This window comes from Meriones unguiculatus, chromosome 21 (assembly GCF_030254825.1).
Source record: "Meriones unguiculatus strain TT.TT164.6M chromosome 21, Bangor_MerUng_6.1, whole genome shotgun sequence".
In the NCBI taxonomy this organism is placed as follows: Eukaryota; Metazoa; Chordata; class Mammalia; order Rodentia; family Muridae; genus Meriones; species Meriones unguiculatus.
This window is the reverse complement of record NC_083368.1, coordinates 17,891,539-17,909,728: the sequence shown is the minus strand read 5'-3', so window position 1 is coordinate 17,909,728 and position 18,190 is coordinate 17,891,539. Positions and strand designations below refer to the sequence as shown.

The 18,190-nt window shown below is 41.0% G+C and overlaps 1 protein-coding gene across 3 annotated transcripts in view; it reads left to right on the top strand.

The window, feature by feature from the left end:
* The window catches only part of Lhfpl3 (LHFPL tetraspan subfamily member 3), a 461,755-nt gene extending 446,383 nt beyond the window's left edge, over positions 1–15,372 (top strand). For 2 of the 3 annotated variants that reach the window (XM_060373962.1, XM_060373961.1), the window contains exon 4: positions 13,143–15,372. Coding sequence is in view for 1 of the 3 variants with exons in the window: in XM_060373960.1 (XP_060229943.1) it covers positions 13,143–13,171 (29 nt within the window). In the remaining 2 variants the exon portion in view is untranslated. The remainder of the gene's footprint in view (positions 1–13,142) is intronic. The other variant, XM_060373960.1, reaches the window with a different exon arrangement.
* Positions 15,373–18,190: the final 2,818 nt, after the last annotated feature.

The following is an 18,190-nucleotide window of genomic DNA, read 5'->3' as shown; positions in this document are numbered from 1 at the left end:
TCTCTTGCTTGGTTAGAGTTACACCAACATATTTTATATTATCCGTGGTTACTATAAAGGGTGTTGATTCCCTTATGTCTTTCTCAGCCCATTTATCATTTGTGTATAGAAAGGCTACTTTTTTGAAAAACGGTTTTGAATCCAGCCATTTTGATGAAGGTGTATAACATCTTAAGAGTTCCCTGGTAGAATTTTGGGGTCATTTATGTATGCTATCACATCATCTGCAGATAGTAATAGTTTGACTTCTCTTTTTCTAATTTGTATCCTTTTAGTCTCCTTTAGTTGTCTTATTGCTCTATCTGAAAATTCAAGTAATACATTGAATAGATATGGAGGAAGTGAGCAGCCTTGTCTTGTCCCTGATTTTAGTGGAATTGCTTTAAGTTTCTCTTCATTTAATTTGATGTTGGCTATTGGCTTGCTCTATATTGCCCCTATTATGTTTAGGTATGTGTTTTGTATCCTTGATCTCTCCAAGACTTTTATCATGAAGGGGTGTTGGGTTTTGTTGAAGGCTTTTTTAGCATCTAATGATATGATCATGTGGTTTTTGTGTTTCACTTTGTTTACATGGTGGATTACAATGACAGATTTTTATATGTTGAATCGTTCCTGCATCTCTGGGATGAAGCTTATTTGATCTTGGTGGATGATGTTCTTAATGTGTTCTTGGATTCAGTTTGCAAATATTTCATTGAGTATTTTTGTACCAATTTTCATGAGAAAATTGGTATGAAACTCTTTCTTTGTTCACTCTTGGTATGATTTAAGTATCAGTATGACTATGGCTTCATAAAATGAGTTGGGCAATGTTTCTTCTGTTTCTATTTCATGAAACAATTTGAAGTGTTTTGGTATTAGCCTTTCTAAAGTCTGGCAGAATTCTGCACTGAAACCATCTAGCCCCGGGCTTTTTTTGGTTAGAAGACTTTTAATAACTGCTTTTATTTCTTTAGGGGTCATAGGTCAATTTAAATTGTTCTTCTGATCTTGATTTAACTTTGGTAAGTGATCTCTAGCAAGAAAATTACCCATTTCTTTTAGATTTTCCAATTTGTGGATACAGGTTTTTGAAGTAAGACCTAATGATTCTTTGCATTTCCTTGATGTCCTTGTTATGTCCCCCTTTTTCATTTCTGACTTTGTTCATTTGGATAATCTCCCTCTCTGCCTTTTGGTTAGTTTAGATAAGGAGTTGTCCATCTTGATTTTCTCAAAAGAACTAGCTCTTGGCTTCAAATTGATCTTTTTATTGTTCTCTTTGTTTCTAATTTATTGACTTCAGTCCTGAGTTAGTTTATTTCCTGCCATCTATTCCTCTTGGGTGTGTTCACTTCTTTTTGTTCTAGAGCTCTCAGGTATGTGTTAAGTCACTAGTATGAGTTCTCTCTAATTTCTTTATGAAGGCTCTTAGTGCTATGAACTTTTCCTCTTAGCACGCTTTCATTGTGTCCAATATGCTTGGATATGTTGTACATTCATTTTAGTTGAATTCTAGGAAGTCTTAATTTCTTTTATTGTTTCTTCCTTGACAGTAAGTAGAGAGTTATTCAGTTTCTATGAGTTTGTAGCTTTCTACTGTTTCTGTTGTTGTTGGAGTCCAGCTTTAATGCTGATGGTCTGAAAAGATGCAGGGGGTTATTTTCTTGTATCTGTTGAGACTTGCTTTGTGATCAAGTATATGGTCAGTTTTGGAGAAGCTTCCATAAGGTACTGTTTGAGTGAATGTTCTATAGATATTTGTTAGGTCCATTTGAGTTGTAATGTCTGTTAGTTCCATTATTTCTCTGTTTAATTTCTGTATGGATGACCTGTCCATTGGTGAGAGTGGGGTGTTGAAATGTGTGGAGTGTGATGTGTGATTTAAGCTTCAGTAATTTTTCTTTACAAATGTGGGTGCACCTGCATTTAATGCATAGATGTTCAGAATTGAGAAGTCATCTTGATGAATTTTTCCTTTGATGAGTATGACGTGTATTTCCTCATCTCTTTTGATTAATTTTGGTTGAGAGTCTGTTTTAGTAAATATTAGAATGGCTACTCCATCTTTCTTCTTGGGTCTGTTTGCTTGGAAAATCTTTTTCCATCCCTTTACTATGAGTTAATGTCTATTTTTGTTGCTGAGATGTGTTTCTTGTATGCAGCAGAATGATGGATCCTGTTTTCACATTCATTCTGTTAGCCTGTGTCTTTTTATTTGAAAATTGAGTCCATTGACATTAAGAGATATTAGTGAGCAATGATCATTAACTCCTGTTATTTTGGTGGTCGTGGTGGTAGTGGTGTGTGTGTGTGTGTGTTTCCATTCTTTTGGTTTTGCTGGTATGAAGCTATTTCCCGTGTTTTCTTTAAACTATTGAAGAGATTTAGTTCATCTCTTGGGTTGGAATTTTCCTTCTAGTATCTTCTGAAGGACTGGATTTATGGATAGGTGTTGGTTTGGCATGGAATACCTTGTTTTTTTCACTTATGGTAATTGAAAGTTTTTCTGGATAGAGTAGTCTAGGATGACATCTGTGGTCCCTTAGGGTCTGAAAGACGTATGTCCAGGGGCTTCTGGCTTTTAGAGTCTCTGTTGAGAAGTCAGATTTAGTTCTAATAGGTCTTTCATTATATGTTACTTAGCCTTTTTCCCTTGCAGCTTTTTTTTAAATATAATTTTTACTTTTTTATATTAATCACAGATTATTTACTTTGTATCCCAGCTGTAGCCCCCTCCCTCATTCCCTCCCAATCCCACCCTCCCTCCCTCATCTCCTCCCAACCCTTTTCCAAGTCCACTGATAAGGGAGGTCCTTCTCCCCTTCCATCTGACCCTAGCTTATCAGGTATCTTCAGGACTGGCTACAATGTCCTCCTCTGCAATCTAGCAAGAATGTTCCTCCTTTGGGGGGGGGAGTGGAAGACCAGCTATACCACTCCTAGGCATATATCCAAAAGATGCTCAAGTACACAACAAGGACATTTACTCAACCATGTTTGTAGCAGCTTTATTTGTAATACCCAGAACCTGGAAACAGATGTCCATCAATGGAGGAATGGATACAGAAATTATGGTACTTTTACACAATGGAATACTACTCAGCAATTAAAAACAAGGAAATCAGGAAATCTGCAGGCAAATGGTGGGATCTAGAAAATATCATCCTGAGTGAGGTATCCCAGGAGCAGAAAGACACACAAGGTATATACTCACTTATAAGTGGGTACTAGCCCTTGCAGCTTTTAATATTTTATCTTTGTCCTGTATATTTGCTGTTGTGGTTATTATGTGGTAGAAAGATTTTCTTTTCTGGTCCAATCTATTTGGTATTCCATAAGTTTCTTGTACATTTATAGGCATCTCTTTTATAAGGTTAGAGAAATTTTCTTCTATAATTTTGCTGAAAAAAATTTTGGGGGCTCTGAGCTGGGAATTTTCTCCTTCTGGTCCTATTATTTTTAGGCTTGGTCTTTTCATGGTGTCCCAGATTTCCTGGATGTTTGGTATTGGAAACATTTAGATTTAGCATTTTCTTTGACCAACGTATCAGTTTCTTCTATTGTGGGATTCTCTCTTCCATCTCTTGTGAACTGTATCTGTAGTTCTTGTTTACCTACCAAGATTCCATTTCTAGAATTCTTTGGTTTGTGTTTTCTTTATTGCCTCTATTGCCATTTTCAGGTCTCGAACAGTTTTATTTATTTAGTTATTTCACTGGTTTGTTTGTATTTTTCTGGATATCTCTAAGAGATTTCTTCCTATCCTCTTTAAAGACCTCTATCATCTTCATAAGATTGGATTTAAGGTCATTTTCTTGTGCTTAAGCTGTGTTGGAATATCCAGGGGCTTACTGTAGCAGGATAGCTGGACTCAGATAGTGCCATATTGCCCATATTCTGTTTTGGTGCTGGCCTTTAGTCATCTGGGTTTGGAGTTATTATTTGTTTAGATGCTGGTTTCTGGGTTTATCTTTGTTAGATGGATGTTTTTCCCTTGGTTTCTGTTTCCTCTCTGTTCTTCTGGCCTTAGGAGCCTACAGTTCTGGTGTCCACGAAATCTTCAGATCTAGTAAGATGTCTCTGCTGGGACTTTTGCTGCCTGCATGACCTGTGGGGCTTTAAGTGCCAATGTTGCCTCGGGATTCCAAGCACCTGTGTGACTCCTGGAGTTCGGGGTAGCTGCTTGGTCTCTTCCTTATATGGCATGTGCTCCAGTTTAGTAGAACTCTTTTGTCCAAATTGTGGGCAGGAATATGGAGCCCAGGGAAGAGGGTATAGTTTGAGGCTGTTGGGTGGGTTTTAAAGAGTATGAGCAGGAGTGGGCTGTGTCTTCCCTGGGCTCCCTAGTACCAGTGTGGCCTCTGGTAAAGCAGAAGTCCCCTGCTTAAGCTGAGCTGGAATATCTCACCTGATTGTTAATAACCCTGACTCTAGAGCTCGCTGAGAATTTTTTTAATCTTACTTTCCTATTGTAAATTCCCAGTAAATGAAGATAACGTTCTTTGGAAAAATGCAAATTAAAACTGACTATCAATTCCATCACACTCTACTCAGAATGACTATTATAAAAAAACAAACATATACTGATTAAGATGTAAAAGAGAGAGAACACTTCTATACTATTTATAAAAACGTAAACTTGGCAGACACTATGAAAATCAAAGCATAGGAAAAAAAACCTAAAAATAGAACTTCCATATTGCACAGCTATTCCACTTCTGGATGTATACCCAAAGATATACTCTAAGGTGTGACTCTAAGACAGTACACCACAGAGATGCTCCAACATCATGTTCATTGCTGCAGTACCACTATTCACAATAGCTACAAAATGGAGCCAGTCTGGATGTCCATCAACACATGAATGAAACACAGTAAGGAAAATGAGGTGTATACACAAGGGACTTTGTTTCAGATGTAAAAAAAAAAAAGGAAAGAAAAGAAAGATTGCAAGCTTTTAAAAAAAAGACAAATACTACATACTCTCATATGTAGAATCTAGATTTAATTTTTTATATTTTTATTTCACTTTCTTTTATTTCTCCAAAGAGAAGAAGCAGAAGAAGAGCAGGAGGAGGTGGCAGCAGCTAGGCACTGAATAAAACTACCAGAAGCACAAGTACAAAAATATCAATGTACATTGTCCAGAGGATATAATTAAAACACAAAATATTGTCCCAACCCAGAAGCCCTCTCCATAAAGGTAATAGAAAGAAACAGAGGTTTATTAATAAACAGGTTATTGTTGAACAAGAATTAAAGCAGAATGTGCTGTACATTGCTGATAACCCCTAAGATTACAATAAAGAAATTTCCTCTTTATGTAGTCAAACTGACACAACTCATTATTCTCAAGTTCTCAAGACAGACAACAGTCAGTCCTAAAGTAAGTTTCATGGCTGCAGCATTTATTGCTTCCTGAATTTAGCCAGCCATTCTGTTAATTGCTTTTAAACTGAGAGAGAGAAAAAAAAAATCACTCATGTCTTCATGATATAAGGTTGGTTTTTTTTTTTTTGGTTTTTTTTATAATTTATTCATTTATTCTTTCTACATCCTGATCCCAGCCCCTCCCTCCTCTCCTCCCAGTCCCACCCTCCAACCCTCTTTCCCCTTCCCCCCTTCTCCTTCTCCTCAGAAAAGGGGAACCTCCCACTTACAAACTCACTCCAGCCCATCAATTCACATTGGGTCTTAGTACATCCTCTTCTGTTGAGGCCCAACAAGGCAGCCCAGGTAGGGGAAAGTGATCCACGAGCAGGCAACTGAATCCATGTAAGATATGACCCATACTCCCCTTGTTGCTAGGGGACCCACATAAGGACCAAGCTGCCCATCAGTTACATTTGTGTCACAGGTATAGATGCAGCCCTAGGCATGCTCTTTGGTTGGTGCTTCAGTCTCTGTGAGTTCCTATGGGCCTAGGTTAGTGGACACTGTCTTCTTGAGGGGTTTTTGTCCCCTCTGGGACTTTCTGTCTTCCCCATGCTCCTTCACAAGACTCCCTTAGGTCTGCCTAATGTTTGGCTGTGGGTCTCAGCATCTGTTCTGCAGCTGGGTGGAGCCTCTCAGAGGACAGTCATGCTAGGCTCCTGTCTGCAAGCATACAAGGTAGTTTTGTAACTGAAAGGAAGGCAGCCTGAGAAGGAGGGAAATCAGAGACACAGCCAGCTTGGAACATTTAACCGCTAAACTGAATGGCTCCAAGGAAAGCTGCAAACAATATCAAAGAAGTCCAGTGTTTGGACTTTGATTGGAAAAACTGTTTGGAGAAAGAACAGTATTTGGAGATTTGGAGAAAGGAGCGATGTGTGTGTGTGTGTGTGTGTGTGTGTGTGTGTGTGTGTGTGTGTGCATGCTTTCGTGCATGTCTGTGTGTGTGTGTGTGTGTGTGTGTGTGTGTATCACACTTTTGAGAGGAGGGAGAAGAAGATGAGAAGGAGGTGTGTGACAAGAACGCTCTGGCCAGAAGAGTAGTTTGGACAGTAGAGAAATGACACAAAATCAGTAGCCCCACTCACAGAGAGGACAGAAAGTATCAGGTTGGGGGGGGCAAGGATGAGGCTGACTATTCATGGCAACAGAGATAGACTCACAATAAGAAAATTCAGTTCAGCTTTGGATTCCTTGCGTGGTAACACCCAGTTTGGTTTTGCTTTTATTTATATTTCTGAAGGCTGGTCATAAACGTGAAGTGTTTGTGTGTAGCTTAGGCCACCAGATAGGAAGACAAAGGGATTACAAAGGTAGCAAGTGAGTGCTTCAAGCTCCCTGACGTAGGTGTAGGCCGGGCTCATTAGATCACTTGAACACACACTGAAAGCTAAGAATTCTATCCTCTCACCCCGCCTTGGGCCTGTCTCATGGACTTCATAGGGAGAGCCTTTTGACCTATGTTAAAGATGGAGTAACCTCAGGTCAAACTAGACAGCAAATATTATCTGGACTCACATATCAGCAACACATCTACTCAGTATGCAAAGGGAAGACCTATCAAGAAGCGAAACCTGATTTCTCACTTTAATAGAGTCTACAGACATCCTTAATGTGGATGAGGGACCAAGAAGAGGAAGAGAGCTTCGTCAGTTAACCCCTTCTCATGGGTTACTTTGTGAGAAAAGGTCATGGGAGAAAATGCAGCCACTGCCCTCCAAATCTAACTGTCCATCACATGACAGAACAGCCCGCTGTGACCCAGACCCACTCCCTCCCCACAAAGTTCTGGAACAGTGGCCAGAAAATCATTTCAGCACTTACTCTGCCTGTCCTGACATCAGCACATCAGGTTCAGTGAGAATTAGTGACAGAAACTGTGACAGGTCAGGAAAAAAATAAATAAAGATTTTTTTTTTTAAAGATGGGGCTGGTGCCTTAGTGGGTAAAGGCTCTTAATTCCAAACACGATAGCGTGAGCTTGCAAGCCCCAGAATTCATATCGGAAAGGAGAGAACCAATTCCCACAATGTGACATGGCACCCAGTGCCCATGCTCTCACAAATAAATGTAATAATTTTTAATTTAAAAAAAAAATGAAAGAACAAAGGAAGAAAGCCTGTCTTAGGACTGTCTCAGGAGGTATGCTCCAGCCCATTTCTTCAATGCCTGTCTATATGCACTGGAGAAGAGTTAGGGTTAAAAGATGGGGGGAAAATCTTCCCAAGTAGACCCAGGAAGAGAGAGTACCCCACCCATTATGCTCCCTTGGCTAAGAACGTTAATGGATCTGGAGGGAATTAAAGGAACTAAAATTCCCAACGTTTTGGAGCAGCAGGTCCCTCAGACCTTCTACCAGATGCTGAAAGTTTTCATCACCAGATGGTGGTAGTCCTGTGCATTTGACAAACACCTTTTTTGTTGTGTTGTTGTTGTTGATATTGTTGTTTTGGGAAAGGTTCTCACTATGTGGCCTTAGCTGTTCTGAACTCACACGTAAACCAGGCTGGGCTCAACACAGAGATCTGCTTCCAGAATGCTAGGCTCACAGACAGGTATAGTTTGAGCACCTGTTGTATATCAAGTGCCTTATTAGGCTGGGAATCCAGCTCTGCCCAGCAGAGCTAAGTCTAATGCATTTCTCAGAGCCTGGTGCCTGAGCGCCAGTGTCTGCTTTCCCTGGGAGATTATTAGCAATCTCAGGCCTGCTCCAGACTCAGTGAGTCAAACCTGCATGTTTTACAGGATACCTAGGTGATTTCTCACGCATACCGAAGTATGAGAAGCACTGACTTCATTGATGAAAACAGAGTCTTCTGTTTCCTGCTTTTTTCATTGGATCAGCAAGTACTTAAAGACCAGGCTGGTATGGAGCTGGAGAACTGGAGCGTAGAAGACCTTGATGACAGAGAGATCAAATTCTGCTAAGGAAAAAAAGAAAGAAGAAAAAAAACTTGTGAGATAGTTGCTGACCATAAGGGACTAAAATCCCCCTCTCAGAGATGAAGGGAATCAGAGGTCCCTGGCAAGAGTGGACAGGGTTCCAAACATCAGAGTGGGAGAAGATGGCAAATCATATTCAGTTAATGAGAAAAAGCAGGTTGGAACACTCCCCACCCTTTACTCGTTTTCACAGCTGGGATTCATGAGCCATTGTCCGAAAAGGCCTGGCCTCTCTCATTACTCAGACAGTGCCAGCCCCTCCTCCCCACTCCTCACCTTCCTGATTGACAGGGCCTTCAGACCCTAATTGTATGGGTTAGATAGGAACAATCAGCAGAAATCAACAGGCGGCCTTTCAACATCAGTAAACACATAGAAAATCCAACAGAGCATTATTTAGGTGGCCAGGACAGTGTGACTATTGTACATGCCACTCACCCGAGCAGTGATTCAGATGACAGTTTCAGAAAGGACTTGCAAACAGCCCCTTGGCCATGGAGCATGGGCAACTCAGAGCCCATGACATGTTACAAGGTCAATCCCAACTGCACAAAGATCCAGAGCGCCACTGACAGGCGTATTTCTCCAGCCCTGCTCTGTACAAACCTGGGATAATGTGACATCTTTCAAATTACCTCCCTGTTGGTAATATCCACGGTGCACGAAAAATGTTAACAAAAAAATTCTGAAAAGAGCAAAAGGTTTTGCAAGGCAGTGACTCCAGTGTAGCCCCATTCTGAGGCTTCCAGTTAATTCTGCAAACTTCCCTGATACTCTTTTTTTTTTTTTCCAGAGTAAGTTGGAGCAGGTGTAATTTAATCAGATAAACTGTCTATAAAACAGAGGAAGTCATTACATTTTGTGGAAAACATCAGTTTAGTAAGATAAAATAATTGATGAAAATATATATCACCAAAAGCTGGAATATCCAATTATTTTTTTTTCAATGCAGTTTATTCAGGAACATTGAACAATCCTCGGACCCCGGGGAAAGCCAGCCCACAGCTTAAATAGCCTCTGGGTAGCCAACCCAGGCGTGCCACGGGGGCAATGCAGATAGGTCCACATACATGGAAGCAAGCCAGATCCTCGGCCTTAGCCAAATGTGGAGTTGTTCGTGACATAGAGCACTCACCATCGGGAAGGTGGAAGGCAGAAACCAGCTCCATCTTTAAGGCATAGCATTCCGCAGCTCTCTACAAGTGGCCACAAGAGGGGAGGAAAGGCTCGCCTTTTATTACTCCCTCCTGCCTATGCCTGGCCCTCGCCTGGCTTTCAGGTAGAAACGCCACACTCTGAGTGCTGGGTGAGCAAGAATGTAATCTACTGAAGCTACTCCCCAACCAAAGTGGTTTCCTGATAGTATGTGGGGAGTGTCTGTGCTCTGAGCCCCACTGGAACCAATATTCTGGTTATTTTCAGCCTCGTCGTCTACAGAACTCCCACATGCCCTGCAGCTGCCTTCTCCTGGTGGTGTCACACACTAGGAAGAAAAAATAAATTAAAACTACCAGGCATAGCACTATCTAAGTAATTCAGACTCAGGCAAACATTCTCAGAACGCCTTGTGATGAGCAGCCTGCAGGGAGAGGCAGGGCCAGGAGCTAGGATACGCAAGCAGAACACCTGAGACATGACTGCCATGAGCCAGCCCTCCAAATGTGATTCCTTATATTTGGAATTCAGGTGCCGGCTTTGCTTTGTCCTACTTGAAACCTAGCTCACTGGCTTCATGTCGTGATTCTTTCCAGTCATTCCCCAGTTCCCCATTGATATCCTGGGTGACGAGACCTGATATCCGTCAAAGTCAAGAAAAAAAAAAAAAAAACAGATCATTCAGGAGAAAAAAATTTGAGTGAGCAATAATGAATTTACAGTGGGGGTGGGGGGTGGGCGTAGCCAGATTTAAGCAAGTGAAAGCCACAGGTGGTCGGAGGAAAAGGAGACCCAAGTCTTGTTAACCAGTGATTTGTCCTAGTCAGGACAAAACCCCATCTGTCAGACCAGAATCCGGCCTGGGGATGCGAGCCCAGATAGTGGAGAGGTGGGCACGGCTCCTGTGAGATCCGCCACAGGCGTTCTGCAACCACAGGAAGGCTCGGGATCCTCACGAGGAGACGAGTGCTCTGTGTGCAGCTCTCTCCCTCCTAGGTACAAGCACCTGCCCTGGGGGCTGATCAAACTCCTTTCCATTGCCCATTTCCCCCAGCTCAGTCCACCTGAAGCTTTGATCTCACCCTGCCCGCAGCGTTAGACATGGCTGCTTCTCCCCTGATAATCTCATATTTTGGCTTCAGCCCGTGATGCCATGAGCATAAAGCCAATCTAGGCAGCTTAGAGCTAAAGAAAAGAAACAAACGGTCTTTGGTTAGTGGTTATGCACAAATGACTCACAGAAAAGCATGCTTCTCCCTAGTGGTTGGTGTCTCTGAGACCATCAGAAAAACAAAAACAGAGGCATCTTCCTGCCGCTCTTCATCACAAATAGGGCCCTGAGCTGTCCTTCCTCCGTGTACTGGCTTTTTAATAAACGGAATTTTCTTTCTCTTATTTTTTTGGCTTTTGGTTTTTTGTTTTTGTTTTTGTTTTGTTTTGTTTTGTTTTTTGAGACAGGTAGCCCTGGCTGTCCTGAAACTTACTCTGTAGACCAGGCTGGCTTTGAACCAGCAGATCTGCCTGCCTCTGCCTTCTAAGTGCTGGGATTAAAGGCATGCACCATCACTTCCCAGCTACATTTTTTTTTAATTTTATGTGTAGTATGATTTTGACTTTTGTTTTGTTTTGTTTGCCAGCATATCTGTCTATAGGTCACATGCATGCCTGGTGCCCGTGGAGGTCACAAGAGAGTAACAGGTCACTTGGGACTAGATTTGTAGATGGTTGCCCACTGCCATGTACGTGCTAGGAATCCAACCCTGGTCCTCTGGAAGAGCATCCGGTGCTCTTAACCCCTGAGCCATCTCGCCAGCCCCAACTACCCTCTTTTAAGCACCTGTGTTCTTATTGTCCTCCCTATGTTTCTCTTTCTACCATCGTTGGCTAGCACATGGCACAATCCAACTAGAAAGCTCAAGCATTCATCTGTGTGAACTTTAAACAGAAAGATCTTCAGAGTGATGCATTCAAACCTAGTGGAACCCTGGACCCACAAACCTAACTTCCGGGCTGCGCTCTAGGTGGCACAGGAGGATAGTCAAGGTTCAGAATTACCTACAGCAATGTATAAAACCCGCCATTCCTGGGATGGTTTCAACGCTCTCTAGAGACAATAGGCTTCTTTTCTGTAGGATTTCTGCCAGCATGACTCAATCTCACAAAATCATTACAGACAAACCATCATTATAACAAACATATTTCAATTATCGTCTGTATGTTCCGGGCACATTCACTGAATGGTCTTGCTGAGGCAAATTCATTAAGATCATAATGTGCCTGAGATGTTTTAAAACGCTGCAGATGATAACTGAATTTTTAGCAGCATTTCCAGCACTCAGAAATCAGTAACTCATCTTGTGCTCTAAAGTGCTTCGATGCAAAACCAAGTAGCCTGTGGCCTTTCAACCCAAGTCTGCCATACCACAGACAGCTGGCCTATGGACCCAAACTCCCATTCTATAGAGTATCTGTGAGCCAAAGTCCGTGATGATCATCCCAAGAAAAGGGAGGGTCTAGCTATGGTAACAGCAGTATTGTTTACAATTTGTTGGAGGAAATGAAAAGCATCCACTCCCTAATCACTCCTAAAGAACAAAGACCTTTAGATGCAAAGAGGCCTGTTATTTAATAATAAAAATCTATGCCAGCTAGGGAGTAAATGTCTGCAATTCCAGAACACTGGAAACTGAAGCAAAGTGGTCATGAGTTTGAGACCAGCCTGGACTACACGGTAAGATCATGTCTCAAAGACCAACACGCCCCAAGATGAAAGAAATAAAAATCTGCCTAGACATCTGAAAATAGTGAAATGGTGAGACTGGAATGCTGAGCATGGCGATGTAAAGAAATGAAAGTAGACTGGAGTATTATACAGCCATTAGAAGCTGGTACTAACACACAGACATTTTAATGTAATGCTTAAAATGTTAAACAGTGTCATCTGTGCTGTGATTCTAACTTTATAAAATAAATGTGCATTTGCATAAGAAATACAAAGAAACCTGGGAAGAAAACAGTTGGTATTTAAAAGTGATTGGATTTGTGAGTGATTCATACATAATCATTTTTTTTTTTGCACCTGTTACAATGCCATGTAAAATAAATAAAACAGAAAGAAAGAAAAACAGTTGAGACGTTTTTAATGCCAGGCAGGATCGCGATGCTCAGATGATTCTGCATTCTTCCCACTCCTTTAAAACAGCTACAGTCTCTACTCGGATGGATATTTGCATTTTATGAAGCCCACTTGTCGAAACGACTGTGCTGTGTGGATAATGGGACAGATTGCACAACGTCTTTGGTAATAAATCCCAAGTGCGTTTGAACTACTGGTTGGCATGGTAAGGGTATTCAGTTTTGAGATACGGTCAGGGCCAGGGCTGACTTCCTATGAACCTACAGATGACCTTGAATTTCTGATCCTCCCCACCTCCACCTCCCAAGTATGGGATGACTGGCATGTCATCATCCCGTGCATGGCTAAGCCAACCCTCCATCGAATTATAGCCCAGCTGTTGTATTGCTGTCCCGTGGCAAATAAGTGCAAATCTTGCTGACAGAAAATAACTCGTTTTTTTTTCTCCTCCCCCAACCCTTTGTCTCTCTCCTCCCTCTCTTCCATACAGTTCTGTTAAGCCAATATTCTCTAGAATGAGCACAAAACAAGTCAAATAACAGCTAAACCAACAGCTTTGTACATCAACATCAAGAAGGAAGACGTTTGGGAGAGATCAGAGTCCAGAGACGAATATGCACAAAAGTGAAGCACCCACCCTTCAAAGCCGCTTCCAACTGGAGATCTGCAGGATCGGAGTGATTTTTCTGGGAGGCGCTATGATCACGGATTAAACACCAGCTCATTGGAAACTGTCATTAAATAAGATCAGCTAACATTCATGAAAATCATATTCAGGAACTAGTTTAAGAAAGACGAATACAAATGTGCTAGGATTCACATGTAAAATACATATGTACTGAGGTTTATAAGCTGTCCTTTTTAAATCAAACTGAAAACAAAAAAAAGCTTTAATCTTTCAATACAATTAAATGAAATAAAAGGGCAGTAAGTTCTAGCTTATACCTGTCTCAGTAGCCAAGAGGCCTGTCAAGTGTCATTTATTGAGGAATGCCTCTGATCTTTGGTTCCTTGTCCCTAGTGTCCACTCATTTCGCTGTGTAATTAGTTTCAAACACTTGGTTATTAAGAGATTTAGCCTTCAAACTTATTGCCAAGTGTGTGTTCAGTTTAATCTGTCTGTGTGAGTTATCACCAAGGAAATGTTTCTGCCGTGTGCTATGACGCCATCAAACTGTGAATTGCAGGAAGTACATCATTATATCCTAGGTTCCCAAGCAACATAGATTTCCCTGTCATTGATAAAACGGCATCAAGAAACTCTGAACAATATAGAAAGTTTATTTTCACTTGGATGCTCTCTCATGTAATATATAGGCTGCTATCAAATAAAGTTTTTCTAATCCTCTCTAGTATATGAATAGGAATTTAATATACTTTATAAATAGATATCTAAAATATGAGTTTTCTATTTCTTCATTCTATGTCATTAGAAATCTATATTCTTTATTTCCTTTACTGACATATACTCATTTGTTCTGTTAGAAGAAATTATTCCATTAAATTTACTTCTAAATGAGAGTAAGTGGTACTAACAAAATAAATAAAAACTTAATAGCCTTAGCAGTAAATAACTATAAACTTATACATGTCAAAGGAACTTGATAAGAATAAGTTACCTTTTGTTTATTAATGTTGATTTTGAAAATTCTCATATTTTTCCCCTTTTGGTTATCTGGTACAAGTAGTTACAACTACCCAGCTGTCTTTAAGGATCTTTTCCTCCCAGGATTCCCCAACTGGTGCCCTCAAAGAAATATTTAAAATTGAAGTAGCCCATTGTCCGAGGATAAACACAAGCTGAAGTGCACATAAATGGGACTCAGTGGAAGCCAGCCGTGTTCTAGGCCTGAGCACACATATAAAATGCCTTCCCTCCCAGGCTCAAAGTAAGGTTAAGTTAACATCTGTTGACAGAGCACCCAGCGGGGCTGACACAAGAATCAGGGTGTCCTCCCTTCTGCTCCCGGAAGACCACATTCATATTATTAGCCATGTCCCACAAGAATCAAGTGATTCAAATAGCTAAAGTATATTACAGATACGCTCAAGTGCTCAAGCAAACGAAATCCAGTTCACAGAGGTGTGGCTTTCCCAAAGAATTAAATGAAAGGAACACTTGGTCTCTATAACTATCGTATTAGTCTTTCTGGGCGCTATTTGTTGCTTTAAATAGTAGTTGTCCTGAAGCGTTCACAATACCTACTTACTAAATTTAATTACACACAACTTTTTAAAAATTCACATTTTATTTAGGGGGAGGCATCTTTATACCCACACTAAAACCAGAAGGTATTGGTTTCCTTTAATTGTGATTATGAATTATGATTATGATTCTGTCTGGGGTCCCACATCATCATTAGCAGTAATGTTTTTTAAAAAAATAAAAATAAGTACTTCCTCTCCACATGCAAATGTTTTTAAGAAGTTTTTTTTGCCATAAAACCTAAGTGTAATTTAGCATACCACAGTTCTATAAAGATGGGTCATGGATGATATGCCATTTGTACATAGATACCACACATGTAAACCACTAAATGTTAAGTATAAGAAATATGTTTTTACCTTCAAAAAAAGACTCCCTTTCTCATTCTGTTCTATTACGTCTAAAAGTTGTGTGTAATTTTTTTTAAGGTCCAGGAAATGTAAAGAAATTTGTTGGAATACCTGAATTTCTGTAAAAAATAAAAATAAGATTTTGTTACTTAAAAAAAATACTTACTGGTGTGGCACATATCCGTTTTTGACCGTTTGTCCAGTGTATTATTTATTTCTCTCGTTGCTATGATCAAATACTTGGCAAAAGCCACTTAAGGGAGGAGGGTTTTGGCTCACAGTTTGAGACAGACACAGTCCATCGCGGAAAGTAAGTCATGGCAGCAGGACAAGAAGTGGTGGTCACATTGTATCCCCGGTCAGGAAGCAGAGAGCGGAAAGGAAGTGGAGCCACAATACAGAACCTTATGGCCTGTCCTCACGACTCACTTTCTCTAGCAAATCTCCACTCCCTAGGTTCCACAAACTCCCAAATTGTTGCACCAGCTGGAAGCCAAGCGTTTGAACATACGAGCCTACAAGAGACATTTCAAAAGCAAACCACCACTCCAGTGTGACTTAATGGTTTGATTGAAATAACTGTCTCCAAAAACTTTCCTTGCATTTCCTGATGTTGCCAAAAACAGATGCTGATTGGATAGGCAGGACCCTCATGCACAGGACATGATCATCATCTCCAGCATCTCCCCCTTCTACCCAAATAGAGACATACCTCTAGTAAAATTGTCAACTTAATAAATAGCTTGACGTGAAATATCCAATTACTCAGTCTCTATTCTAAAACTAGAGGCAGTCATTTGTCCCTCAGACATGAGCAGCCAGTCCTTCTGCAGCTCTTTACTTAGGGTATATATTGTCCTGTTGGGGTTCAGTCCAAGATGCTTGTTCATTATATTATCCTGTAAAACTCTGAACCTTGGTTTTTACTCATCTACAAAATGGATAAAAATAATATCCAGTTACATAGTATTGTTGTGAGGATATAAAATGATTCATAATGTTGTGCTTGACAGGTAGGAGATATTCGCTGCATGTTCATTCCTTCTCTTCCTGCTATCCATGACACACATAAAAAATTAAAAATAAGAAGGAGGATCTGGAGAGATGGCTCAGGGACTAAGAGCATTGACTGCTCTTCCAGGAGACCCAGCATCACTTCCCAACCAAGATCATAGGTAACAATCATCTGTAATTCCAGTTCCAAGGGATCTGACCCTTTCTGCTGCCCCACACAGGCACCAGGTAAACAGGCACACATCTAGACAGAACAGCCAAACACATAAAATATAAATTAATAAATCTTTTTAAAAGAAAGGAATATATAAAAAGGAAAGAAAAAAAAGAATAAAAAGAAAAGGGAGGAAGGAAGGAAGGAAGGAAGGAAGGAAGGAAGGAAGGAAGGAAGGAAAGAAATCCAGGTGTGGTGGCATACATCCTCAAAGTCAGTACTTGGAGAGCAGGAGGTAGGCAGGTCTCTGTGAATTTGAGGCCAGTGTGTGTACATAGGCTGCGTAAGTGAGGCCTATACAGAGGCCCCACATAGAAGGAGATTAACGAGACCAGCTAGGCTGGGAAGATACTAGGAAAGCACGGAACAACGGAGCCCTGGAAAGCCTGGGTCCTGTCCGTCTAAAGGAGGTAAATAGCCAGTACTCAACACTAGCGACGCATGCCAAGAGCTACTCTAACCAGAAGAGAGTGATGCCCACATACACAAAGTCCTTGCTCGCACTGGCTTTGTGTTATAGTAGAATTTAGACAATAAAGGAAAAAAAAATGTCTTCTCAAAGAGATGCCCTGAGACAATCAGAACAGGGTGACATGCTAGAGTTATTCGAGGGCTGGAAGGAAAGGCCTCATTTTCAGTGACCCGTCAGTCTTAAGGACTCAGCAATGCGAACAAAAGGAACGGGTGACAGGCAGGCAGACCCACGGCCTAAAGACAGGATTAAACTCAGCACGCTAAAGCAACAGCCAGGCGGCAGTAGGAACCAATGTAGGCCGAGCAGGAGTGAACGCTGGGGCTTTGAAGGCAGGGATAGTTTGTGCTATATCTTGAAGACTAAGAGAAAGCTATTGCAGGGTCTTAAATGCAAAAATAATGCAAATTGTTCTACGTTTTCTTAAAGATTATTCTTGGTTCTGCTTCCAATATGAAGGAGGAACTCTGAGTCCTTCCTTTGGCTGGGGCTGGGGCTGGGGCTCAGTAGGTAAGAGTGCTTGCCCAGCAGGCACAAAGCCCTGGCTTCCATTTCCAGCCCTGCACAAACAAGATGTGTTAGTATGTGCCAGAAGATCTAGCACGTAGTTAGTAGAGGTAGGATAATCATTAGCCCAAAGTCATTTAGCCAGAGAGTCTGGGGCCAGCCTGGGCTACATAAGATCCTAGCTTTAAAAAAAAAAAAAAAAAAAAAAGTTGGGGGGGGAATCAGAACAACCTTTTTTACCTTATCAGATACCACTAAAGTCTTAAATAAATTACAATGAATTTTTAATACATGGCTTAGCCTGCAAGGAAGTAAAAACAACTCTAAAGACAAAGAAAGACAGAGGAGAAAGAGGGCTGCAACCTGAGTGGATATATAAGCAAATCCAAAGACCAGAGTCAAATCTATGAGTTAGAACGAGGAATGGAAGATGGAGTCTCAGAGCCTCCTGCCTTTGGCCTCCCGAGGTAAGCAGCTTGTATCCTCTACGTGTTCGCTGATGAGTGTCTGCCTTTCCATAGCCTAGAAACAACCCTCTAAACCCTGTGAAACCCTGAGACAGAATGAAACTTTCTTCCTTTTAAGTCATGTATTTTAGTTATTCGGCACAGTGATGAAGAGCACTGAACACAGAAAACTAATGCTGTAACATAATTTCACCAATTAGCCTCAGCAAGAGATGCACTCACGATTTTAAAATTACTAAATACGCCAATAAATCATAAGAAACAATTGGCAGAAATAATGAACAGCAGGTGCATTGCCCCGTAGGTTT